Source organism: Mytilus trossulus, chromosome 2, assembly GCF_036588685.1.
Source record: "Mytilus trossulus isolate FHL-02 chromosome 2, PNRI_Mtr1.1.1.hap1, whole genome shotgun sequence".
Classification (NCBI taxonomy): domain Eukaryota; kingdom Metazoa; phylum Mollusca; class Bivalvia; order Mytilida; family Mytilidae; genus Mytilus; species Mytilus trossulus.
Window position 1 is genome coordinate 73112144 of NC_086374.1, and position 27937 is coordinate 73140080.

Sequence of the window (27937 nt, forward strand, 5' to 3'; positions counted from 1 at the left end):
AACACATGTTTTCAACTGATTTAAACTGTTATATCATGTGGCTCTTAAAATGTTTGTTTTTACAGACGATCATTTCTATACACATGAATTAGATTGACGAGTAGCGACAATTACTTGTATATAATATCTGATGTTATCCAAATTTGGAGTTTTCTTAATTCTTGTCAAAGTATGCTCATCGATAAATCGTAAGTATAATGTTGCTCAATACTGAACGGTTATTTATAGTCTTTTGGTTTAGCACTAGACACTGTGCATGCCACACCCCTAGCCATGGGTTGGAGATTGAAGCCTAATTATTAAACCCAGACGGTCATATGGCCACAATTACCCATCATCTCCCCCCTTTTTTTCAGAGAAACTTTAGCTATGTCCTCGATTCATTGTATGAAATGATTGTATGGTGCACGTGTCTGTCTTGCAGGGTTCTTCTGACCTTGATCCCCCTTTTCATGGTTCATTGTTAAACGTTAAGCTTGTCAGGTCGGTTCGCTGTTTAGATACTACGAACACAAGGTTAACTAATCTATTATACTTGGTGTATGCAATGATTGTAAAGTGAACATGTCCGTCTGGCAGGAATGGATTCATATGACCTTGACTTCAATTGATCATAACTTATAATAAAGTGTATTTGATGGCGTAAGTAAAATTGTTAATCGACTATTTTCAACAGAAGTTCAATATTGACCAATAAAGCAGACAAGACATTTCAACGTATGCGCACTTTGTCAGTTTATGAAGTGGCCCTAAGTTGTGATACAAACCATCAGTTTTAACGAATTTAATATACTTTTACCTGGTTTTTTTTCTTCATTAAAATTACACTTTTTCTACAGCATATTTATGAGAAACAATTGTCTGACAATGGAGATCCGCAAACTTGTACGTCTGTTCATTTCTAATATCTATGATAGCAATATATGCCTTATCATCGGGAAAATGTAAAATAGTTCAACGTTTCACCAGTGAAAGTCGTAGGGTCATTATGTGGTTAAAATAAACAATTTCTCTGAAATACAAAACTAAATATTTGTACATTGAACACAAAAATAAATATAGTTGAATGGTATATATAGATCATTTACATCTTAAAAGTAAAACACCACGTGACGGCACTTTTCTGGATAAAACAGTTTTGAATAATGTGTGCCTTTCAGATGATACTTTCAGTAATCAATCAGAAAACAGTTATATTTTAAAATTGTATATTGGAACTCATTTGCTAAGTAGCATGTTGATTGTAATTAGAGCAATTCATAAAACATTTTTTTGTAAAACACTCACATCATTAGCTTCATGATACGATCTTAGAAAAACAATAAAACAGATCATATTTCGTATACTAATTTCATGGCTGACTGATTACTAGAAACCTAGTGTCCATTGCTTCCATGGTTCAACCACTGCGTGAAAAACATTTTGTGTTGTCCTGTGAATTTCAAACTTATAGGGAATAATGTGATATTAACTTTATATATCAAGGGGTATAGTCCATCAGCTGGTAGGGCAACAATTCAGTTCTGTGTTACACCCCAGGGTACCGCAATTATTTTGTATAAATTTAAAAAGGAATATCTGAAGAATATTTTAAGAGGTGTTAGACTTTTGAAAAAGTGTCCAAAAGGGGTTGAAAGGGGACTTATTTATTAAAGGGTATATCAAACCATTTGTTTTGCACATATTTACAAAAAAATGTAAAAATAACCAAGTATTAAGAACTATACTGTTTATTAAATGGAGCACATCCTATCTTATTAAAACGCAGGCTAATTTTTAGTTAATTTTTAAATCGTAGAGGACGAAGAATAAAAGGGGGAGGGTAATTTCCAAAAGTTATGATTTTGAATGAAAAGTAGCATACGTACTAATTTTCTTGATAAAATGGTATATGTTTTCACATTGAAACATAGATAATAAAGTAAATAAAAGCTGTTGAAAAAAATCAAAGGTTAGAAACAAAACAAAGAATCAACGAAAAACACAAACATAAGCAACCAGAAATGCACGATTCTGTCACAAATTTATACATCACATTCATGAAATAACTCACATATCAAAACACACAAAACTGTCAGGGTTTCTAGATTTCTATTTTTTTTTAAATTGAACAATCGAATCACTATATTTTAAGGTCACGCAGAAGGTCAATCCGTAGAATCATCATCATTTTGGTCACCTGCATCTACCGAATTATCATTTCCATCATCTTCGTCGTCATCGTTAGCAATATCAACCTTGTTGAACACATGCACATCTTTTTTTTGCACAACCAGCTTTACATGAACAGCACATCAGAATTATCAAAGCATCTAACGCTGGTTCGTCTAGCAAATTGATACTGATCAAAGCGCTCTAAACAATCCAACCATATAGTTGTTTGGCAACAGACCAGTGTTGTGTTTAAGAGCAGATTTCCAAATCTTCGTCTGAAAGTTGGCTTGTGTAATGTGCTTTAACATTGCATCTTTTGCATTTCAAAACGTTCTGATCTTTATTCATCGATATTTTTAATTGCGTAGCCATATATAGAACAACTCTTCACCAACATATTCAAAGGTTTCAACAAGATGGAGTATACCTTCTGTAAACTCCACATAACGTGTCAAAAAGCCGAATGCTTTACTTATTTTCTTTACCAGACAAAAGTCTTATTGAATCACAACCTGTATTGGCGTGAAATCCTGGCAGTTTTCTACAAACATTCTCACCAAATTTCGCACACATTGATTGCACATTTAATAATCTGCATTTGGTAGATGTATCTGTCAGACTTACAATGTTAGAATTGATATGCAACTGTGAAAATAGTTAGCCAATACTTCCACATCAGTGTCAGAAGGTTTTTTTAACAAGGGAGTCGTAACCTTTGTCAGCCGCGTGTTTTTGCATTAAGAAACATTTTTTTGTCGGCTTCTTCCTGTTAGATTATAAGCTAAAACCATTCTACGCTATTTCATTTGCAACATATATTTTGTGGCACATACTTCCATGTGACACAAATAAATCAATACATTCAAGTGTAAATCTAAAGGATTGTTTACTCTTTTCAAATCCAAAAAATTCAACAAAAGCAACTTTGTTTCCCCCAACTAACAAACATTTCTTCCATTCCCAAGAACACGATTGTGATGGTTTAGAACTAATCGTAATGATTTGCACTCCCAAGGACCTGCCATTCTAATTTCTTTATGAATATTGTGGGATACTTATCAGTGACAAAATCAATGCGGGAGCACTTTTCGAAACTAAAAGGATGGTTTTTAAAATAATAATTGCCAAATCGAAAAAAAAGTGCTTGATGTACAGTAGTTGTCGTTTGTTTATGTAATATATACGTGTTACTCGTTTCTCGTTTTGTTTATATAGATTAGACCGTTGGTTTTCCCGTTTGAATGGTTTTACACTAGTAATCATGGGGCCCTTTATAGCTTGTTGTTCGGTGTGAGCCAAAGCTCCATGTTGAAGGCCGTACTTTAACCTATAATGGTTTACTTTTTAAATTGTTATTTGGATGGAGAGTTGTCTCATTGGCACTCACACCACATCTTCCTATATCTATTGGTATCCTAGTAATGGTTTGAATAAGTGCCATGTCATTAAATATCCACATGCTTTCCTAAGGAATGAGCCTTTTTGAAAAGACCACTCAGGACAGATTTTAATTTTCCATTACATGTGTACCATCAAAGTTTGCAAGAGACATTGGAAGAGGACCTAACTCAAACTGGAGAACCAACTATCTTGTCTGGGCTATGACAAGCAGGCGACATTTTTTTTCATCTGCTCTCAATGTTTTGTTGTTCCTATCAGCCATTAACTGCTTGCCTTTTATTTCCTTTTTTAAAAATGTAAGCAATGATTTTCTTTTGAGTGCTTTGAAGATATCGGTTGACTTTTGAATAAGCCGTTCCGTAATGAAAATTTGTGAAGTAAATTTTCCCTTTTCATACGCGTTTAGAAGGTCGCACATTAATTCCGAAGAAGCAACATAACCCGAGAACAAGCCATATAACTGCTCAGATGTTGTAATGGAATTGGCCAGCTTTGCAGTGTCTGAAACAATTTCAAAACAACAGTTTGGTCTCGCTTCATTCGAGTTTATCTGAGTTCTTTGGGGGCGAATGTTTCAGGGTTAAACATTCCTACCGAATCTCGACATTTTAAGGATATTGAAGCTCTTTCATGTGCATGATTTTAGCAACCAACGTTTATCAGAATCTTTATTTTAAACTGAAACCAACAAAACTAATTTTTTTTTGTATCTCTAAGAAACTTAAGAAAGTAAAAAGTATTGCTAAATCCCACAACTGACTATTTGACGTTCGTTCAAAGCGATGTTTGTCGATTGAATGACTTAACATTCTTAAGTCAATCACTACATAGCTAAAACACAAAATGTTATCAAGCACACCTTTATTGAGTTCGATAGAGTGCACCTTTTCTGAACGCACAAAAAATCCCCTTAATTTGTAATGTTTTCATAAATATTTCGTTTTACATTCACTTTTTAAAATAATTTGTCTCACAAAAACATCTGACAATTAAAAGTTTGTTTTCAGTTGCATTTTTTGATAATTGATAATGCTTATGTGTGAATGCATTGTACATGTTGTATACCGAATCAAAGACGGTAATTTGATGATTTCCGGTATTTCATGAGTATATGCACGTACATATATTTTATAAAATAATTCATATTTTAGACGATATATCAATACTGATAATGATTTAAACATTGCATAAGGATTAATTCTCAAGTTTAATTACCTACAACGTGTAATTGTTTAACGAATTTCTTTATGAAAGGAGAAAATATGCCTTAATTTGAACCCAAAAATTCGGATTGTTTGTAATGTTTTTTAATATTAGTTTTGTATCTGTTTTAGTTGTTTAAACCTATACTTTATTTTTTTTTAATCTCTATATATTAAAAACTTTAATTAAAAATTACTTAGTCTGATTGCTTAATGAGGGGACCATTGGAAGGGACGTTTTTAATCCTCTTTTGGACACTTTTTTTTAGTCTAACACCTTGTATTCTATCAATAAGAAGATGAAGTTGAATTCTATCCAAAAAAAATCGCGGTACCCTGGGGTGTAACACAAACTCCTTAACTAGCGCGCTTTTGAGAACTAGCTGATGGACTAGTACAATCAAAACCACGTGATGGATATACACACACCTGAAGTAACAGTCAAGCAGACCGCTTGAAAGGTAAGTAGTCGTATTGACTTGTTTATATCAATAAAATTTAATAAATAAGGTAGTGCACCGAATGTCGAATACTATCTAGTTTTGAAATACCCAATTATCCTTGCTGGAAAGCGTGCAGCTAATGCTAACACTTCGACACAGTTCTAAAATTTCACCAGATAACTGTGTCGAAGTGTTTGCAATAACTGCACGCTTTCTAGCAAAAACAATTGTGTTTTTTTAAACTACATACTATCCGACATTCGGTGTGCCAACTTATTAATCAAAATTTAATTGAAGGAAATGCAACTACTAACCTTTCAAGCGGCGAGTTCAACTGTAACTTCCGGTGTGTGTATATCCATCACGTGATTTTGATTGTACCCCTTGTATATGTTCACACATGTTCCTTGTAAGGGATACATGGTCGTTAGCATTGGTTCATTTGATCACAACCTTATTTCATTAGTGATCAGGTCAAGTCCGTATCTTATATAATATAAGCAGAAGGTCAACAATACACAGGCACTTGTCTCTAAAAAAAATGTCCTATATACCCTTAAGTTATATTAAGGTATACTAGAACACACCCGCGAAATCGCGGGCATTCAGAGCGTATTTGAAAGGATGTAAAGTGTTGTAGGAAGAATTTTGTAAAAGATTTAATGACTTGAGAATATCAGGAAAAGTATCAAAAGTCATAGGTACTTAGGGACAGGGAAATGTTTTTATTTAACCCTCCTCCTTTGTTTCCAAAATTCCCATTTTTTTTCTATTAATTTCATTATGAACATACATTTAGTGTAATACATGTATTATGAACATTCCAGTCAGGAGCCTGTAATTCAGTGGTTTAGTGATATTTGTTTTTCGTTCATAATTTTGTACATAAATAAGGCTGTTAGTTTTCTCATTTGAATTGGTTTACATTGTCATTTCGGGGCCTATTATATCAGACTATGCAGTATCGGCTTTTGCTTATTGTTGAAGGCCGTAAGGTGACCTTTAAATGTTAATTTCGGTGTCATTTTGGTCTGTTGTGGAGAGCTGTCTCATTGACATTCATACCACATCTTCTTTTTTTTTGTAAAACATTTAGTGACTTGAGAATTTCAGAAAAGGTATTAAAAGTCATAGGTAACATGTTTGGGACAGGATAATTGTTAAAAATCCTTTTTTTTTTGTTTCTTCTCTATTAATTTTAATGACACATGAATAATTTTAGCGCTTATCTGTATATTATGAATATTCATTAAAGGGGAGTCGGGCAGAGGCGGATTTAGCCCCCCCCCCCTTTTTTCTGGAAAATATATAGGGAATCACTGAAGAATGGCCCCTGCGTATGAAAATTTCCGGATCCGCTACTGCGGAGGGGCCCTGATCCCAATATCCTGGGCTTTAAAACATGAAATCCCAAGGTTCTGAATTTATTATACAAATTAAATATCTCGACATCCCGAAATTTGAAAAACGAAATCCTGGACCCCGAAATGGTCAATCCTGAAATTTCGATCTTAAAAACACCCGTTCCAGTCGTCCCGAAAGTGTATTTTCTTTTTCCAGTCAATTTTCAGTTTAATAATTGATCCACAGCGGTCATTGATTAAGACCCTCTCTATTTAATAAACCCTTTGACTGCCGTGGATAGTAAACTTGAAAATGATATCAGACAGAAAATACACTTTATTCGTAGTATATGTATTTGTTTCAAAGTAAAAAGAAAAACGCACACCGGAGGTATAATCTGACTTAAATTTCGTGCAATGACGGATATAAGACAAAAAATACACTGTATTCGTAGTATTAATGCATGTTCAAAGTATACAGAAAAACGCAAACCGGAAGTCTAATTTGACTTAAAATTTCGCCCAATGACGGAAACATATCCGGACGTCTTTTTTCTCGTTTTTCACCCAAAATAACTCAATCTGAATAATCAACTGAATGGATGACAAATGCGATCATGCACTGCACCCATAGGACACAGAGGCATGATGATTAATTTATTGTGGAAAGAAGAGAAGCGACACCCAAAATGAGGTCTTCTCGTTTAATAGTAAAGATAGGAATTTTTTTTTGAGACAAGTGCCTGTGCAACAATATTAGATGTATGAAACTTTGTAACGTGTACATGTCTCTGACTAGTAGATTTCATCTGACATTGACCTCATTTTCATTTATATATGTTACAGTAAATAGGTGAAATTAGGAATTACATGTAATTACTAAAATTTAGGAATTACAGGTAATTCCCGATGCACTTAGTTAATACAAGTAATTCATTAAACGGTAAAAGTTGAGCATTATACAGATAGTTTTTGACCAATTTCAGCAGACATGGTAATCAGAAATGGAATATTCTCCCAAAGCATTATGTTTTAACTTTTTAAAGAAAACTTTGAATTTGAAGAATATTTAGACTTATTGCCTTATAAAGATAAGATAATGTTATGTAGGTTAAGAACTGGAATGAACTGTTATGTGCATTAGCTTGGAGATATAAAAAAAATATGTCTTTTTGTTGTTGTTTTACCAAACACTTTCATTAAAATTAATTTGGCTCGTTTCATTTTCAATTTTTTTTGTCAAAGTATTAACTTTTGTCGCTTTAACAAAGATATAAAAAAATCAAATTTTTTGAACCAACCATTTTATCAGAAAAATTACACTGGTTATATATAGAAGTTTGAACAACACCAATTTTGATCACCGAGAAGCTTAATATTAAAACGTTAGCTGACTTTACAGAGTTATCTCCCTGTAGTGTTAGGTACCACCTTAAATCATTAATACAAATGTGAAATTATAATTCACTGTTAGCAGGCAATCTGATTTTATTTTGTTAAATTAGCCGAGAAACAAGGTTGATGAGTTGTGCACTTGCGAGTGAATATTTTGACCTTCAATTCAACCCTAGCTGAAGATGGGTTATCAATGTATTAAGCTATTAAAATTGTATCAATATATTAAGCTATAAAAATTGTAAGGGTTTTGCAAAACAAATAGTCTCGCCTACTTTTTCTGTTAATCGCAGGCTCAACAAAAATGAGGAAAACATATTAAAATTTTCCTCTAGATACTATCTTTTGACTAGTACTGTAAGAAGCTTCTGTCAAAATTGGGTAAAAATCCAGGATGGTTTATAAAATCTGTTTTAAAAACTTTAACTGTGTATGTAATGTTAACTGGGGAAAAACTAGTCTAATTAGCTATATAAGTGTAACGTGTACATGTACATGTCTTACAGGACTCATCTGACCTTGATCTTATTTTTAAAGTTAAACTTTGATGAAAAGTTTCCATTGTTATGTTTTGTTTTAGAAAATATACACAACAGGTCAACTTTATTTGGGTATTGTATGGAATAATTGAATGGTGAATATTTTGTCTGATAGATTTATTCGGCATTAACCTCATTGTTGGTTTGGTTCATGAGTCAATGTAAAGTATTCATAGTTAGATACTGTTATCAAACTATTAACTCTATGAGCTTTTTGGAATAATTGCAAGGTAAAAACGATGTCTGACAGGGTTCATCTGATCTTGACCTAATTTACATGGATCATTGGTAATGCTGATTTTATTTGAATCGTAAATCAAAACCTTCAAATAACACAATTGCAAACCAACATAAATGCAATCATGATATGTAAAGTAGGACGAGACATATCAGCGTGAGCACTCTTTTTAAAATAAATCATGAATGTTTGCAATTTTAAATTTTTTTTTGTGGGCAAATTTAGGAAGCTTTTAGTGCGCATGAATTCAGATAATCATGGAATAACGTCATACCTATGAAAAGTTTGAATTTCAAACATTGAAGAAATATTGAGCAATCTTGTTCAAGTTAAAGAACTGTGGCTTATCATCATTACCTAAAGGTATGAATAATCTTTGGGATAACCCAAATATTTCGCATATATACTTATGAACTATGTGTAGTCTATCGTAAAAGATAGTATGTTGTTACTTTATCTTAGTACTGTTCTATTGTTGGTACAAGAATCGTCAGCAGTCGAATGTAAGTACCATGAAAGTATTCAACTCAAATAGTATCCAACTTCTTACTAATCTTCCATGATTACATTTTTTTTCTTTTTAATTTTCAGTTAATCTTAATACATCATCTAGTGGGTACTACAATGTCAACTTAAATTTTTTCCGATGGCTTCAAAGTGCTCCTACATATTTCATAGTGGATGGGACACGGTACAACTTAAGCGATAAATCGTTATATAGCAACGCGAGCTATGGTGGGAATGGTGTCGATGAATTTGGATTCTATCAATCAATTAGATATCGATACTATGTCGGAAAGACGATAATCGATTGTTCTATAAATACCTACGATACCGGAAATCATATTGTGTTTGAGCAGGTGAGTATTTTCATCTTACTTTCTATGTTGATATCAAGGATTATGCATCTATGTAATTAATAACTTGATTTTTTTAACAGATATAGTCAGTACAATAAGTGTATACATATGTATTTCCATAAACACTTTCAAATGTTACGGGGTATTCAAAACAACGACAAAATAAAACTCAAAGGCCCCAAGAAAATCTGGATTCTTTCTGGAAAAATGTTTCAAAATCTTCCTGGAAATGTTTGAAATGTTTGAAATTCGACATAACAAAATTTATGGCTTCGAGAAATTTAATTCATGGTCCCTACAGCAAAATGAAAATAACGTTACTTCATTGGTTGGATTTCAATCTTTGTATTAACCAATCACAACATTAAGGTGTATACTTTAACCAAAATATACTAGATATTCGGAAATTGTAAGTTCTGACTGAACAAGGCCGAATTCACTTAAAAACTAATAAGTCATAGTAAACAGGGACGAGATAAGTGAAAACAGTGGGACCAATTAACCGGAATCTCACAGCGAGCACAAGGACACTCCGTCTTCCAAATGAGAGTAGATGGTTAGAGACTGACAATTGAATATCAATGCATATAGTTGTTTGACATGAAGGTTTTTAACGCTCATTTTAGAAATTTGTAACTGGTGTTACGAACTCGAGGCCACAGTCATGTTCTGGAGATTTGCATTGTTATCAACAGACGACAGGGACATTTCCATCATTCTATCTAAAGAAAGGTCAAGTGAAAAACCTTGGTTATCTGAACTTTGGAGGAAGCATGCTTGGTAACAGTGAAGTACAAACGGGACAGTACGTATTTCTGAATTCATTAAGTTCTCATAGATTGCTTTCAGTATTAGTTATCTTTGATTGACAAAGTAATTTGAAGTTGCAAAAATGCCAAAAAAAGTCGAAAGACGAAACAAAACTTGTCTAAAATAAAAAATAAAAAGGGCATACAATCGTTTACTATTTTGATTTGACATAAATATTTACTAGTAGAGGACTTTTAGAAAAATTCGTCAACCCAGTGTCCCGCCTACTTTTGCTGTAAATCGCAGGCTCAACAAAAATGAGAGAACAAAATCAACAAGAATATTGCTCTTGATACTATCTTTTGATTGTAAGAAGCTTCTGTCCAAGTTTGGTAAAAATCAAGGATAGTTTATGAATCTAATTTTATTTTTTTTTAAACTTTAACTGCAGACTGTATGTTATGTTAACTGGAAGTCCATTTATAAGTAAAATACAGATTCATAAGTACAAAATATTTACAAAATTTCCTTCTAGATACTAGCTTTTGATCATAAACAAGCTTCTGTCCAAGTTTGGTACAAATAAAAAATAGTACAAGAAAGTTATTAAAATTTCTAAAAATTTAATCACAGAGTGATTGTGATGGTTCCTGGCAGAAAAGGAGTAGGTTCGGTAAGACCCCTTTTTGGCCCCAAAATATAGCAGTTTTACAAAATTGTGATAATGTAATCGTTAAGCCATTTTGTGGAAAGTGGAATGATTCTGCTACATAAATATGGGCTGTTTACAATTTTAGCATTTTAGTAACATTTTAGACGGCATCTGTCTAAATTGAAAGTGGCCGCATTCGTGTTCATTCATGATATTTAAGTATATGTTGTATTTGATGATAATACATAATATATATAAAGGTTGAGGATGAACACGGATGCGGCCACTTTCATTTTTGACAAAAACGATCTGAAAAGTGACGATTTTTGGCAGATTTGATAGATTTTTCATATTTAAGCTTGAATCGGAGCGTTTATGATGACTTAAGCAGTAAAAATCTTTCACAAACACTTATTGAATCAATTGAAATAGCCACTTAAGTGTTTAAAAAGTGTCTAAAATATTTCGTCAGATGAACTTGAAAATTGAGGCCAAAATCGGCCTTACCGGACCTACTACTTTAGGTCAATTTAAAGTAAAATACGGAAAAATGGATTTATCATTTTACAAAATTTACTTCTTGATACTATCTTATGATCATAAACAAGCTTCTGTCCAAGTTTGGTACAAACCCAGGATAGTTTGAAAGAAAGTTATTAAAATTTTAAAAACTCTATCCACAGGCACAGAGTGAATGTAATGTTTTCCCGCAGAAAAACTAAGTCCATTTTATAAGTAAAGTACGGAAAAAAAAGGAATTTTATTTTTACAAAATTTACTTCTGAATACTATCGTATGATCATAAACAAGCTTCTGTCCAAGTTTAGTAGAAATCCAGTATGGTTTAAGAAAGTTATTAAAATTTCAAAAACTTTAACCACAGAGTGAATATTTGTGGACGCCGCCGCCGACGACGACACTGACGACGACGGAATGTAGGATCGCTTAGTCTCGCTTTTTCGACTTAAGTCGAAGGCTCGACAAAAATGATGATCTTGCTTTTGTAAATTCGGGAAATGTGTTGAAAATCATATCAGTAACCATTCTAAATCGGGAAAAAAAACCTGGTTTTTCAGATGGGATAATACAACAGCAAAGTTAACAGATGGAATGGGAGGTGGACCGATTGCTATCTTTGATGAAATGGGGAATACAGTTATTATATCACCGTTGGATAATTTTATGAGCTCATCGTTCTGGCATGAAGACTATCCTGGAGGACGTATCAATTTCGGTGTTATGGGTGGGGCTAAATCTATTCCAGCCAATTACCGACAACGATTTATATTACTTGCTTCGAGTTCTATCAATCAGGTAAGAAAAAATTCAATTGGTTGGTTGAAATTGGCCTTCTTGATGTCCAGCGGTCAATATTTCTTGCATGTTAAAGACTATAAATTCCAAAGTTAACAACATATTCAATTGTAAGGTCCTGCAATAGAGATCTAATGGGATGAAGGCAGGAAATTTTGACTGCAATTCGAAAACAGGATTTATTTGGATACGGACAGAAACCTTGCAACAGGCCACTTACGTACCCCTTTAAGTGTTGTTTTTACCTTGCAGTTATACGTGGCACTCTCATTATACACGAGGCAAGTGATTTAACGTCACCATTCTGACAAGCATTACATATTTTCACAGATTTCTATTTCTTTTAACACTGGGCGATATGCATACACGTCCAGAAGACAGTAAGTACCAAGCTGAAAAAATAAATAAAAGTATACCACCATACAAAAAGCTTTAAATCGTGATGCTACAGAATTTGTGAATTATATTAAACATATGACGCAACCTTTGAATTATACATAGACAGAAAACAGATGTCACTGAATACCATAAACAAATATAAAAATGCAAAATATATAAATACTGCCTACTTTAATAAAGGATGACGAATATAACTGAAAGCAATCTCATATAACTTTTAAATCTGTTGTATATGGTTGATAAAAAAAATCATGGCTTGCCTTCAGAAACTCAAGTATCACCATTTTACTTCTCTTGCACACAGTTACACCTTATATGAATAAGGAGATGTGCCGGTATGATTGCCAATGAGACACATATCCGAGTTCAAAGTTCAATTGAAGTAGATGTTAGCAATAATAGACAACTGATCGGTCTATAACAATAATGAGAAGGGGAAAAATACCGTATAATCGGCCATAAAAATCCTCGACATGAAAAAAACTATGTTTTCTTTGCACTCCGATAATTTGGTCTATCATATAAATCAATTCTATATTATTATTAACATTCCAAAGGCATTCCAAGAACTTGGCAAAGCCCTTAGGAAAGTATCTGGTGCTGCACCAAAGAAAGAATTTTATCGTCAAAATGATGTTACTCTGAAATACTTGGGATATTGGACTGATAATGGTAATTATAATAGTGCAGAAAGTCGTAGATCTGCATAACTCGTAATTATAATAGTGCAGAAAGTCGTAGATCTGCATAACTCGTAATAGTAGATCTGCATTACTCGTAATTATAATAGTGCAGAAAGTCGTAGATCTGCATAACTCGTAATTATAATAGTGCAGAAAGTCGTAGATCTGCATAACTCGTAATTATAATAGTGTAGATCTTCATAACTCGTAATTATAATAGTACAGAAAGTCGTAGATCTTCATAACTCGTAATTATAATAGTGCAGAAAGTCGTAGATCTTCATAACTCGTAATTATAATAGTGTAGATCTTCATAACTCGTAATTATAATAGTGCAGAAAGTCGTAGATCTTCATAACTCGTAATTATAATAGTGCAGAAAGTCATAGATCTGCATAACTCGTAATTATGATAGTGCAGAAAGTCGTAGATCTTCATAACTCGTAATTATAATAGTGCAGAAAGTCGTAGATCTGCATAACTCGTAATTATAATAGTGCAGAAAGTCGTAGATCTGCATTACTCGTAATTATAATAGTGCAGAAAGTCGTAGATCTGCATAACTCGTAATTTTCATAGTGCAGAAAGTCGTAGATCTTCATAACTCGTAATTATAATAGTGCAGAAAGTTGTAGATCTGCATAACTCGTAATTATAATAGTGTAGATCTTCATAACTCGTAATTATAATAGTGCAGAAAGTCGTAGATCTTCATAACTCGTAATTATAATAGTGCAGAAAGTCATAGATCTGCATAACTCGTAATTATAATAGTGCAGAAAGTCATAGATCTGCATAACTCGTAATTATAATAGTGCAGAAAGTCGTAGATCTGCATAACTCGTAATTATAATAGTGCAGAAAGTCGTAGATCTGCATAACTCGTAATTATAATAGTGCAGAAAGTCGTAGATCTGCATTACTCGTAATTATAATAGTGCAGAAAGTCGTAGATCTGCATAACTCGTAATTATCATAGTGCAGAAAGTCGTAGATCTTCATAACTCGTAATTATAATAGTGCAGAAAGTCGTAGATCTTCATAACTCGTAATTATAACAGTGCAGAAAGTCGTAGATCTGCATAACTCGTAATTATAATAGTGCAGAAAGTCGTAGATCTGCATAACTTGTAATTATAATAGTGCAGTAGGACACAGATCTGCCGAACTTTTATTTTGATAATATTGATTAATTGCTGTTTACTTAACGTCCAGTGGCAAATATTTCGTCCATGTTCAGGACGAGAACGAGTTTAAAACAATAAATACAATAGGTAGGTCTTCTTATAGAGGTCATCCGGGACGGTGGTTGGGGAAGTTTGGACTGACACTGGAAAATGAGGATATACTGGATATGGACATACATTTTGTCTTGCAACAGAACACCTACGGACACCTCAAAGATTTGTTGCAAGGGTTCTTAACGTGAAAAGACTGTGGTATTCTCTTTACACGAGGCATCGGACTTAACTTCCACATTCTGACCTGACATATTGAATAATAACAGCTTAAAATATGCACGACAATATTTTCATTGGTGGATTGGATTGCAGTCATTGAAAAATACTTTTTGTTATTCTTAACTCACTCATTATTTTTGATAAAACAGACTTTTGGACGGATGTAATATATTTGTGTTAATTTTAATGACTTGACACATAGGAAAATGCTTGATCTTATTATTTACTTGGTAATGCCAAAAGAGCGACGAAAGATACCAGAAGGACATTCAAACTAATATGTCGGAAGACAATGCCATGGCTAAAAAGACCAATAGACAAACAATATTACACAAAACACAACGTAAAGAACTATAGACTGAGCAAGATGAACCCCACCAAAAACTGGAAGTTTTCTCCGGTGATCCGGAAGGAGAGCACACCCTGCTCGAAATGTGACATTCGTCAGCATATTCAGCGAAAGCAAAATACTAGCATAAGTTTTTCGTCCAACCATAAAAATAGAAGTGCTTCATATTTAAGATGATGTCGACCTTAGTGAAAACAAATCATTTATTTTATTTATAGGTGCTTACTACTATTACAACACAGAAGCGAATAAGACATACGAACAAACAATGAAAGACGTATTTGATTACGCACGACGTGAAAAGATACCGTACAGGTTTGTGTCAACTATAGCTTAAAATTTATAAGCATATCCAGCTTCAGTTTCAGTAACAGTGAAAAAAAAATCAGACAGAACTTGTAAAATAAATGTTGTTGTAAAAAAATATCCATCGAGTCTTTTCTTATTCAGCATTTTTCATATATACTTTGAAGTAAATTTTACCGTACAGTTGTGGTTTATTTATTATATAATGTATTATATTAATACATTATTTGTTTATATCTCCAGTTAGATTACTGGTGGTATTTATTAAATAATGTAAATTATATTTGTTTATTTACCAGATATCTCCAGTTAGATTCCTGGTGGTATACCAAAGGATCTGGAGAGGGTGTAAAAGATTGGACAGCTAGACCTGATGTCTTCCCTCATGGAATTCAGTATGTTTCTTGGTATCATTTTTATGTTTTATGTTTCGTGAAACAGTTTTATTTAAGTTTCTTTGTATAGTTTTCTATCTCTTGGTACAGTTCTTATATTCATGATATAGTTTTCAATATTTCTTCTTTAATGTTTTATATTTTTCATATTTATGTTTCCTTGTAGGGTGTTGTATGGTTTTTTTTTTGTATTCTGCGTCGTTTGAACTCTAGTGGATAGTTGTTTCATTGACTTATTTCCTTAATTGTATACTGCATTATTACTTTTTTTTAGATCTGTCCACCAGTATACTAGATGGCCAATGGGAGCACATAATAGATATTGGTGAGTGATTAGTTCATCGAGAAAAATGTAAAGTTTACACAAGGATTTGTATACCTTACCATCCAAGTTCATGGTTTACATTTGTTCATCTGTTAAAATAAAATACTCGAGTCTTTCATATAGTATTGCATCGGCATTGGAACAACAACACTGCATCTCCGAATACACCGATTTTTTTCATGCGCCCGGTGATCATGTAGTTGCGGACTAAGACGTGACAATAAGCGTGTTGGTCTAGTATACAAAGTGGAGTTTATATCCATATCATATTACACATATAACATAATCTGGTCCTGATCCTGAATACTACTATGCATTTAACTTGTCACTGGAGGTCAAGCAACCTTCAATCAATTCATCATCCGATTTCCTTTTGATATCGTGGTATTCAAGATTGATGTTCAAAGGAATGGTCCAAACCGTAAAATACATATGTAAAGGACATACATTTTTACATGGCGTACAGCAACTAATGATACGGAAACACTAATCGCATTGACACAAATATAAAAACTAGAGTGTCGCTCACCTTGGTATATGTGAATTAAACAAAGGAAGCAGACAGTTCATGACAAAATTGTGTTTAGGTGATTGTGATGTGTTTGTACATCTTACTTTACTGAAAATTCTTGCTGCTTACAGTTATCTCTATCTATAATGAACTTGTCCGTGTAGTTTCAGTGGAAAATGTTAGTAAAAATATCTCTTTCTATAATAATATTCAAGATAATAACCCAAAACAGCAAACTTTCCTTAAAATTACCAATTTAGGGGCAGCACTCTAACAACGAGTTGTCCCATTCGTCTTAAAATTTCAGGGCAGATAGATCTTGACCAGATAAACAATTTTACCTCTTGTCAGATTTGCTTTAAATGCTTTGGTTTTTGAGTAATAACCAACAACTGCATTTAACCTCCATGTTCTATTTTTAGCTGTGGCGGCCATCTTGGATGGTTGGCCGGGTAAAAAAACACAAACTTTAAACTAGATACATCAATGCTGATTGTGGCCAAGTTTGGATTAATTTGGCCCGGTAGTTTCAGAGGAGAAGATTTTTGTAAAAGACCATGGATATTTACGATAAATGGTTAAAAATTGACTATAAAGGGCAATAACTCCTAAAGGGGTCAACTGACCATTTTGGTTATGTTGACTTATTTAGAAATCTTATTTTGCTGAACATTATTGCTGTTTACAGTTTATCTCCATCTATAATAATATTCAAGATAATAACCAAAAACAGTAAAATTTCCTTAAAATTACCAATTTAGGGGCAGCAACCCAACAATGGGTTGTCTGATTCATTTGAAAATTTCATGGCAGATAGATCTTGACCTGATAAACAATTTTACCCTTGTCAGATTTGCTCTAAATGCTTTGGTTTTTGAGTTATAAGCCAAAAACTGCATTTTACCCCTATGTTCTATTTTTAGCCATGGCGGCCATCTTGGATGATTGGCCGGGTAAAAAAACACTAACTTTAAACTAGATACATCAATGATGATTGTGGCCAAGTTTTGTTTAATTTGGCCCAGTAGTTTCAGAGGAGAAGATTTTTGTAAAAGTTAACGCCGGACGCCGGACGACGGAGGACGACGGACGACGGACGCCAAGTGATGAGAAAAGCTCAATTGGCCCTTCGGGCCCGGTGAACTAAAAATAAAAAGGAAGAGGACAAAGGGACAAACAGCAATCTAATTAAAATATTGATCTCTGATTACGTTATACTACTTTTAGATTGTGACAAACAGTAGTCTATAAAACTATACTAGTATACAGGAACCTAAAGGCGGAGCAACACAGAATAGCAAGCATTAGCTTGGGATCCTGGCTCACCGCTCGACAGCAACACTATAAGATTGGGTCAGGGTAACAGGCTAAGCAAGCAGCTCCTGATTCGGAAGTGATAACTGTTAAAAAAGATTTTTGGAAATAGGACATTTGTTTTTATATAATCTTAATGCATAGATATTATTTGTATATATAGCTATATTTAAAGTGGGACAAAATATAAGACATTAGTATCTATGGTATCATTTTAATATAAACAACGAATTTTAGGTCAGTTGATAATGTGTACGCAAAACAGAATGGAGGAAAATATAATTTTGTGATGGCCCCCTTAGTGGCTGTTCCTAATGATACCGTAAGTTAATGGTATTATTATAGTTAACCCTTAGCAGCGATTTTTGTTTATAATTATGATACATAAGTGAAATCATGTGATCCATTAATTGATTATTTCGCGATAGCACGGTACTCTATTTGGTGTTTTTTTACGATAATATCAGAACGGTACTGTTAGTAAATGTTCCGAACGATACCATTATAAAACGACTATTTATTGGCCTTTAGTACTGTTTCTTGTGATATCGTAATAAAATAACGCATGTTAGCTAGTTCTAATGATTTAGGATCAAATGCAGTACTACAGTAATAAAAACAAATCAATTTAACAATATGCATCTTGAAAGTTGGAAGTTTCTGGTGATGTAAAACCTTGTAGAACTTTGACAGGCTGATTTCTCAGACTGATTCCTAAAATAATCTTTTGAAGAAAATGTTTAAAATCCACCAGTATACATGTAATTGTTTGTTTATACTTTTGAAGTTATATTTCATATGTTATTCTTTGTTTTAACGTCAATGTCTATTTCCAGAGTTTTTGGTATGATTTGATGAAAAATGCTACCAGCTGGGGTCTCAAAATGTATGAACAGGTAATATTTTAGTGTTCGTTAGCTGTCTATTTGTTGGTCATGATTAATTTTCTAATTACCTTAAATTTCTAATAGCCAACTGTTAAAGTGGATATGGTTTTAACAAAATACGTAATTTGGTAACGTTGAAATAATTCTACATATAAAATACAGAGGTGTGGTCTGTTTGCCTATGAAACAACTATTTACAAAAGTGTAAATGAAGTGGATTGAAGCAACTGTATAGGTCACCTTACGGTATTCCAGAAGGTGAAGCAACACTTATATCATATAATTAGCTACAATAGTGATGGCTCCGACATGACAATAAATGAAACAATGCAAGTTAAAAAAAAAACATCGACCTAATTTATGAGTTCGCTTTCGAAGAAATTACTAATTAATAACTCCAATTTATAAACAAATTAAAGTTCTGTCCGCGACAACCTGTCAACTACATTGTTATTTATCAGCATTCAAACCAACCAGAAACGTTATTCAGCTTGTAAATATAAAACAAATACAGATAAACAAAAAGATGCCTCGAAGTCAACATACAGTCTTCAACAAAAGCCATGTGTTTATGACAAATGCCAAGCTCTACGTCGCCCGGTTCTAAAAAAAAATCGAATAAACTGAATACATGAACTCTGGTTGAATCAACTAATCATACCACATCTCCTTATTTTTTGCCTAATGATTGATTATCGATTTAAAAACAGAATACCAGAAAACTGTCCTTCATAATCACGATAACTTAATTGTGATTAATACAATACTTTAAATGCACTGCTCAGCTGGTTCCATCATCAGATGGATCCCCTCTTCTCGTCTGTTTCAAAGGGGTGCGCCGACTGAGTTGATCAGACTCAGTCAGGAACCAGTTAACTCTTCAACTGCTCTTCTTTCTTCTTCCATACCCAACCAGAAGCTTCCTCTGCCTGTCCCCCAACTTTTTCAACCAATCCTTTTCTTACAGGTTCATTTAGTCCTAGGGACCACAAGGCTTTCCAAAATGTTTGAGAAACAAAGCCTCAACAGCCTACCTCTACTTGAAAATACCATGTCCTCCAATTCTTCTCTTGGATGTCTGTTACCAATTCCTAGTACTTGGCAAGCTTCTCTCATGGGCTTCTGCCAGTCTTGTTTCCCATTGTACTGTTAGCTCTACAAGAATGATCTGTCAGCTGATTCTGGACCCAGCACAATGTCAGAGGGTTGTTGTTAAAATCTCTCTTTTAAAGGATGGTCTTTCCCCCAACGTCGGCCTGAATCTCCCAGTCATTTGCTGTTGCTAGAATACCACTGGCTTTGCTTTATGTGTTTCTTGACGACTCTCCACCGCCTTTGATGAAGTTGATGAACTTTGGACCCTTCTCAATCATTGTCTTCTCCCTCCTCTGTGTGTCCAAGACTGCTGTTATTTCTCGAAGGACTTGGTCATGGCGCCATGTGTATCAACCATCCTTCAGAGCTGTCCTGCAAACGACGAAACATATTCTAGGTTTGCTGGCTTATCGCACAACTTACAACTAGTGTCTTCAATCAGTTTCTACATTGTAGGTTTGTGGGTGTTGCATGGTAGTACGTCGTATACTGATCTTAATAAGAAGCTTATCTTCTGCCCGTCCATGCTACACATCTCGTGCCAACTTATCTTTCGTGGCCTTGTCATTTCCCATTTCATATATTGCCCTTATTCCTAACTTTGCAGAGAAATACAAAAGAGAAAAACCAAGCAGGTTTCAAGTTGCATAACCTCCATGTGTCTATGCTTTGATTGAAATCTATTTTGTTTTACATTGTTAAAGGATCTTGAAGTAGTACATAAACTTTAACCTTTTTAGTAGAAATTATTTGTTTTCTCATTTAAAAGGATTGGCTGAATGTTGAGACATTATTATCCAATGACCTGGCAGAAGATCTATCTTTAGGAGAACGATGGTTGACAGAAATGGGAAACGCAGCAGAATTCAACAATATTACTATCCAGTACTGTATGTCCTTGCCTCGACATGGATTGATGAGCACTAAAATTCCAGTAGTTACACAGGTAAGAAGTAACAAACATTGTAAAAACAACGACAACAGAATAACAAAAAAATAGGAATTGGAAAACCGAATGTTGTGCATATACTTATGATTTAGAAAAAAAGTTGATTTTTTGCAGTCAATCTCTTTGTGTTTCAGATGATAGCCTTATTCTTAATTTGATGGGATGGGATTTCCCCTTAGGCCTGGAACATGATCTTATACAAATTTCCGTTTCTTTTATTTTATGATTTGATTATGGATAAAAAAAAGAAAGAAGAAATACCGTTGTAGGACAATGAATGGAATGATTATAAGGAAAACTTCCAACCTTGATTTAAATGCAATCGTGTGTTCCATCAAAGAATACAAATGTTGCAGTTGGACATTGAGATTTACTTCCATCTTCTTCTTGCTTTCAGGAGTAAGTTCATGGGAATTATATTGTAATTTCTAAAAACTGATTGATTATTCGATCTCATAGTTGTGTTGGTATTTGATTACATGTTTTGAGAGTTTCCTGTACATACAGATGCAAAGAATCTAGATTTCCACACATCGAAACGCAAAAATATGCAAACAACACTTTATAAATTTCATGCGTCCGAAGTGCTTTTCTGGTTTTACGTTCAACAGGAACGCTAAAAGACGAAACATTGAAAGCAAAGGATGTATAAAAACCAAAACAGTCTAAGAGTTATATAACCAGAAGGACATGCAATAATCCATTTTAGATCAAATTTACTCCATGGACTTAAAATCCTTTAGTTACTTGATAATTTTTAAATTGATAGAGGAATGATTTAAGAAAGGTTTAATTGTCATAAATCATGTCAATACCACTATATCGTCTAAAATAATGCCCTCGCATAATCAATCATTGTTAACTCTTTTCCGTACAGGCACGTGCTAGTGAGGACTATCATGTTCAAGAAGATCAATGGAAAATAGGTGTATCATCTATGTTTGCATATGCACTTGGATTGGTTCCATCTAAAGACACCTTCTGGACTACAACTGTACAGAACGGCAACCCAAAATACCCAAGTAAGTCACGAATTCACAAAGGACAATAAGAAACGTCTGTCAAATTGGGCTGGATACATTATGGCATATATATATACACGAATTCCGGTCATACATTAAAATCAAATGTAAACTTAGGAGATTGCAATTCTAATGTTGTGGTTGGTCGTTGCCTATGATATTTTTAATAATTAAAATCAGTCAATTGTTAATCAATTATCATTGGTATCGTGTATCTTATATTTAAGTGATATGTATACATTTCTAGAGAAGCAAGAATTATGGCCTGCTTTACAAACAGTAGTTGCTACATTGAGCATGGGTCCAGTTGGTCCGGGTGATATGATTGGAGCTACTAACAAAGATCTTTTAATGAGGTAAGATTTAAGTCTTATCTGAATACTATAAGTAAGTCATTTTGGATTTAGTTTATGAGAGGTGAAATTATACGTTTCAAACTAGCGACAGACATCTGCTACAAAAGGTAACAACTTTTACCATATGTGAAAATCATAGTGATTATTTATATTCTTAATATATGTAAAACCAGTTTCCATTAAAGTATGGGACGGGTTAAAGGTCTCGTTTTTGTTCTGTTCTGATATCTATTAAATTTCCCCTCAGAATTTTCATGACTTATATATATAATTAAAATACTTAAAAAATGTATTACAGATGCTGTAACATGGAAGGTTTAATACTGAAACCATCTAAGCCAGCAACGGCAATGGATCTTCAAATTATAAAGGTAATAATTTCTAAAGTCATTATATCGAAATATGGGATTTTAAAGAAAAAACATTTAAACTCCAAAAGAAATGAACGAAACAGTATCTACATAAAATCATTCGGATTACTTTTTGGTGAAAGAATGTTTAAAATGTACAACTGTGAAGACCTGGTAAATAAAGAATACAATTTCAACTGTTAATTCCACGTTTTTCTGAACTTTGTATAAAGTGCCCCCACCACTAGAACATACGTAGCCAATGTAAATGAACGGACAGTCGCATGTATTATAGAATAGAATCTTACATTGAACTTTGAAAGGACGCTAATATAAACATTTGGTGTGTTGTTGTTTGCCTTGGAAAATTTCACTTTAAATGAATTAATTTGAAAAACTAACATTATAGGCAGCATTCCCAGACTTTAATGGGCCAGACGGTCAAGTTTGGACCTCCATGTCAGAGATATATGGTGACAAAACTACTCAATTTGGCATACTATTAGCTGCTAATATGTCTAAACCATACAAACTTAGAGCCTACCAAACAGAATTCCCGTATCAAGTAAGTAAACGGAATAATTCATTATGAATTTCAATAAAAATCTACTAGATAAAATTGAGAATGGAAATGGGATATGCATCAAAGAATCAACGACCCGACCAAAGAGCAGAAAAACAGCCGAAGGCCAACAATGGTTCTCCAATACAGCGAGAAAATTCCACAACCGTAGACTCCTTAACAAAAATATGTACTAGTTTAGTGATCATGGAACGTCATACTAACTCCGAAAATATATAAAAGAAACTAAAATTAAAAATCATACAAGACTTACATAGGCCAGAGAGTCCATACTTGGGACATGCGCAAAAATGTGTCGGGGTTAAACATGTTTTTTGACATCTCATCCCTCTCCCAATATACCTTCAGCCAATGTAGAAAAAACACACATGTAGGAATACGCACAGTAAAACTCAAGTTTAAAAGAAGTCAGAATATGTGACAAAAGAAACTAAACAAAATGACCATGATGTTTACTTGGATCATCAGCTATGCCATTATTTGCCTCTTCATTTCCATCACAAATGATATCACGATCTGTTTCATCTTCAGTACTAGTACAATCATTGTTTTCCTCAAATTCTTTAAAAGATGAATCAAACTGAAAAAAGGAGGGCAAAATCAAATACATGAATGGGAAGCAAAATTCTGCTAATTTACATAACTTTTAAGGATTAAATACACACACACACATATATATATATATATAAAGTCATGGAATACATATACAAAAATATGCTTCAGGATGCATATGTGTCAATATTAATTATTGTACTGGGTGTACATGTAGGCACTAAAAAAGAGAACCATATGATATATGTGCTTTTCTTATTCTTTCAATTGGGTCGGTGTATGCTATACCGGCTAATAAAAGATGGAGATAAAATTCCCAGGGCAAACGATGATTGAATTCATGTAAATGAAATAACACTTTTTAATTTTTGTACATAGACACCTTTATGGCTTTAAGCATCTGATATTGCCATAGAAATCATATATACACGAAATTATAATAAATTACACCAGTATTGTAACGAAAAATTTTTAATTAATTTCTTAAAAACACTAAAACAAATGATTTATAGACATGTGTATGGTGAACGTCCGACATCTTTTTAAATCAAAATATTTTAAATAGACAATTAGAACTTTTTACATTGTTTAGAAATCACAGCAAATACTTACGTTTGTGGTCTTAAATATCTTGTGATCAAATATTGAAGGCAATGGGTGATCTTTTGTTGGACCTCTCTTCGTTATGAAATGCTCTGAACAAAGCCTTGAACAACTTGTTGGCTTCCATTGTTTGCGACTGACACGGCATTGCCATATAGATTTGTGTCTTCTATTTACAGGAAACCTATGTAAAGTCACAGTATTGTCATTTATGCTTTTGCCACTATAGTTATGGCAATTTGTTGCACAACAGTATAGTTTTCCCATGACTATATCTCGCTATAAACTGACTTTATCCACCGTGCAACCAGTTACGTTTCAGTTTGCCGGTTACCTACCGGAAGCACTTTTACCACTATCTCCTTTCACAGGAGAGTTCCAAATTTCAGGGAAGATAACCTAGTTATCGGAAAGGGCTATAAGTATTTTTCAATGGCATATTAAGTTATAACATTTCTAAATTTAAATGCGGCATCAGTTGTATTGTTCTCATCATTGCCCATAATCAATGACATTCGGGAAAGGGTTCAAATTAATAGAAATTACTAAAACAAACATGCATATGTGCAGTGACACACTCAACTGATAACGGTTGACCAACTCTATAAAGGCAAACATATCCGTGATTAAATATGAGAGTGTTTGTGGTCTAGCTGTCATGTAAATCCATGAATTAAAAATAAGATGGTGTGTAGTTAGTAAACTGTACAAATTCTGACACCATAAGATGGTGATAATGGCATGTAACTGTCAGAAAAAGGAAATGAGATATATGTTTTAGTTAGAGACTGAAATCTTCACGTTTGTCATATATCTTCTTCTAATGCTTATTGACAATTACAGGTCAAGGTATAAACAAGCTTTGGGTTAACTCAGTAATGTGACTTGTCAATAACTTATATCTCAGTATTAAAGATGGGGAAAATATCGTTTTTAAACATTTAATTGATGAGGATATTTCAAAAACTGAAATACATGAAATGACAACGCAAATTCTTTCATTTAAACCATTACACAATTTTTGCTTTTTTCCGATAACAGAAAAAAATCCAAAATGAGGCTGTATATATTCCTGGGACTATAGTAGAGTCCATATTCCTTACAATAAATGTTGTTTTATGTGAATTATGGCAGTTTTGGGAAGAAATATTGTGTAACTACTGTCCAACTTACATTTTCATTACTTCTTTGCAGTTAACATTAGAAGTAAAATAATACTTATAGAAGGCTTTCACAGAGAGTCGAACTATGAAGTGTCATGACAAAACTGCAGTTATTGCAATACTTATGTTTTGTCTACAAATGACTCATCAGTGACGCTAGAATAAACAAAAGTTCACCATTTTGACTGAGAAGCACTCTTCTGACTGTTGTGAGCACTTAAGGACGTTCAAAATTAGTTTTTAAAAATAACAAATAAATGTAGATTTTTGTAATTTTCTGTGTCTGTGTTGTTACGGTTTACACAGAAGACGTTGATTTCATTAACGATTTATACCGTTTTTTTTCTTTTGTCCTTTTCAGTTTTACGACAGCATAGTGTTTCCATACAACAAACCAGAGGCAGGAATGTCTTTCAAAAAATCACCACTTAATCTGAACGGATGCACTAGTGATCAATTCTGTTTGTTTTACCTATCACCAATAATTATTGTGTAAGTTATTTATATATAGAAGGATGTGGTATGAGTGCCAATGAGACAAGTTCAGACAACTCTCCATCCAAGTCAAAATTTATAAAAGTAAACTATTAGAGTTCAAGGTACGGTCATCAACACGGAGCCTTCGCTTACAACGAACAGCAAGCTATAAATTAAGGCCCCAAAAAATTAATAATGTAAAACCATTCAAACGGGAAAACAAACGGTCTAATATATCGAGAAACGAAAAACAATTATGAACCACATCAACAAACGACAACTACTGAACATCAGATTCCTGATTTGTATTTTTGCTAAGGATCTTTAAAACTAGTTGTTGCTTGCATAGTATTTTGTATAAAGACAACTGTACGTAAGGGAAACGTGATCGGAAAGTCTACACATACATTTTCTACTCATTTGATATCCCACCAAATTTATTCTGTAGGTAAAAGATATTAACAAACGTCCAGTGGTCAATTTAAAGCTGTTGGACTGTCACAAAGTAGAACAGAAATATTATGACATATATATGTTAATAGATGCCATAAAGAAAAAAAATACCCCACTGTAAAAGATTGTTAATAATTTCAAAACAAAAATTCTGTATAAAGCATTTTAGAACAAATACTGTTGTCTATCGCTTTAACATATATTTTATTTAAGTCACCTTGTTCATGTATATGCATCTACGAATTACATGCCCTTTTCTTATCGCAGAGGACAACATACCATTGCGATATATGGCGAACATGACAAATTTGTTCCAATGTCTCCCCAACGAGTAACAGATGTTATATATACCGAGGACGATATGGTTCTTCAATTGGTTGGTGTACCATCAGAGAAAGTTGTCCTATCGTATCTGTTGGACGGCGTGCAGAAAAATATCACTACAGTCTTCAGTACTTCTCGAACAGCTCACATCAGCCTCGTTTTAGGAAAGACTAAACATGTGACAATTGCACACCAAAGACCATTTACAGGATCTTTCAATGGATTTGGAAAGAGAGGCGTATGATTGTTGAAATAAATATTAAAATGGAAATTATGAACAAACTAGATAATTTTCTCTTAATTTATGATTTCTTGCAAAATGAAAAAAAAACTGACTTGTATCTTTATGGTTTAATTATTGAAATTTGAATAATGATTTGAAGATTTATTACTTAAGCGTAAGATAACAAATTGTTGCCCCTAAATGCAGTATTTACAATACTTACTAAGCTTGATGACACATTATTATGCAAAACAGAGCAAACTTTAGCTGAATTTAAGAAAAAAAAGACGAAACAACAAACAAAACTACTAAACAAATCCTTTGCAACAACAACACTTCCAGAAAGCTAATCGCCCAGCAAATCTAGCCCCACACAAAAATACCTTAGAAATCTGCTGGTGTTTAGGAATAAACCGTACTTGCTCCGCCAGACGCTGACTGCTCATGCCATAAACAAAAATCGGTGAAAGAAATGAAAACAGAAAAGAGATGAATAATTTTACTGCAGCTAATATCATATAGCACAGGTCATATCCGACACCTATATTTTATAACGGTAACGAAACCATAGTGGCGTTCATAGAAATGACTTTAACATAAATATTTACCATTTTTTTTGTTCAATGGCTTCCTTTTATGCTGTAATCCTTGGTGAGAATGGTGGCAACAAAGACAGTATGTCCAGAGGTAACCGTGAAAGGCTGCTTCTTCCACTTCACCCAGTGTTTATGGCGAAAGTCATAGAAATTTAAATTACAGTCCTATTATAAAGAAAATGAAGACATTACTTAAGTAATACGACGAGCCGCAGTACTACTGGTACCTCTTGTTCCATCCCACCTTGTTGGCGATGTTTGGCTAAACACT

At 33.5% G+C, this 27937-nt stretch overlaps 2 protein-coding genes across 2 annotated transcripts; one reads left to right on the forward strand and one right to left on the reverse strand.

The window, feature by feature from the left end:
* On the forward strand, positions 1-27535 carry LOC134707956 (uncharacterized). Its single transcript, XM_063568139.1, has 17 exons — positions 1-188; positions 9307-9575; positions 10202-10380; positions 12054-12291; positions 13248-13362; positions 15401-15497; positions 15788-15883; positions 16158-16208; positions 18271-18355; positions 18870-18929; positions 20785-20961; positions 21842-21986; positions 22234-22342; positions 22641-22713; positions 23102-23257; positions 25955-26085; positions 26791-27535. Exons 1-17 carry the CDS (start codon positions 131-133, stop codon positions 27089-27091), a joined length of 2340 nt encoding a protein of 779 aa, XP_063424209.1. The 5' UTR covers positions 1-130; the 3' UTR covers positions 27092-27535.
* On the reverse strand, positions 23691-24846 carry LOC134707957 (peroxynitrite isomerase THAP4-like). Its single transcript, XM_063568141.1, has 2 exons — positions 24440-24846; positions 23691-23855 (listed from the first exon to the last, which is right to left on the reverse strand). The coding sequence occupies exons 1-2, from the start codon at positions 24695-24697 to the stop codon at positions 23706-23708; spliced, it is 408 nt and encodes a 135-aa protein (XP_063424211.1). The 5' UTR covers positions 24698-24846; the 3' UTR covers positions 23691-23705.
* Positions 27536-27937: the final 402 nt, after the last annotated feature.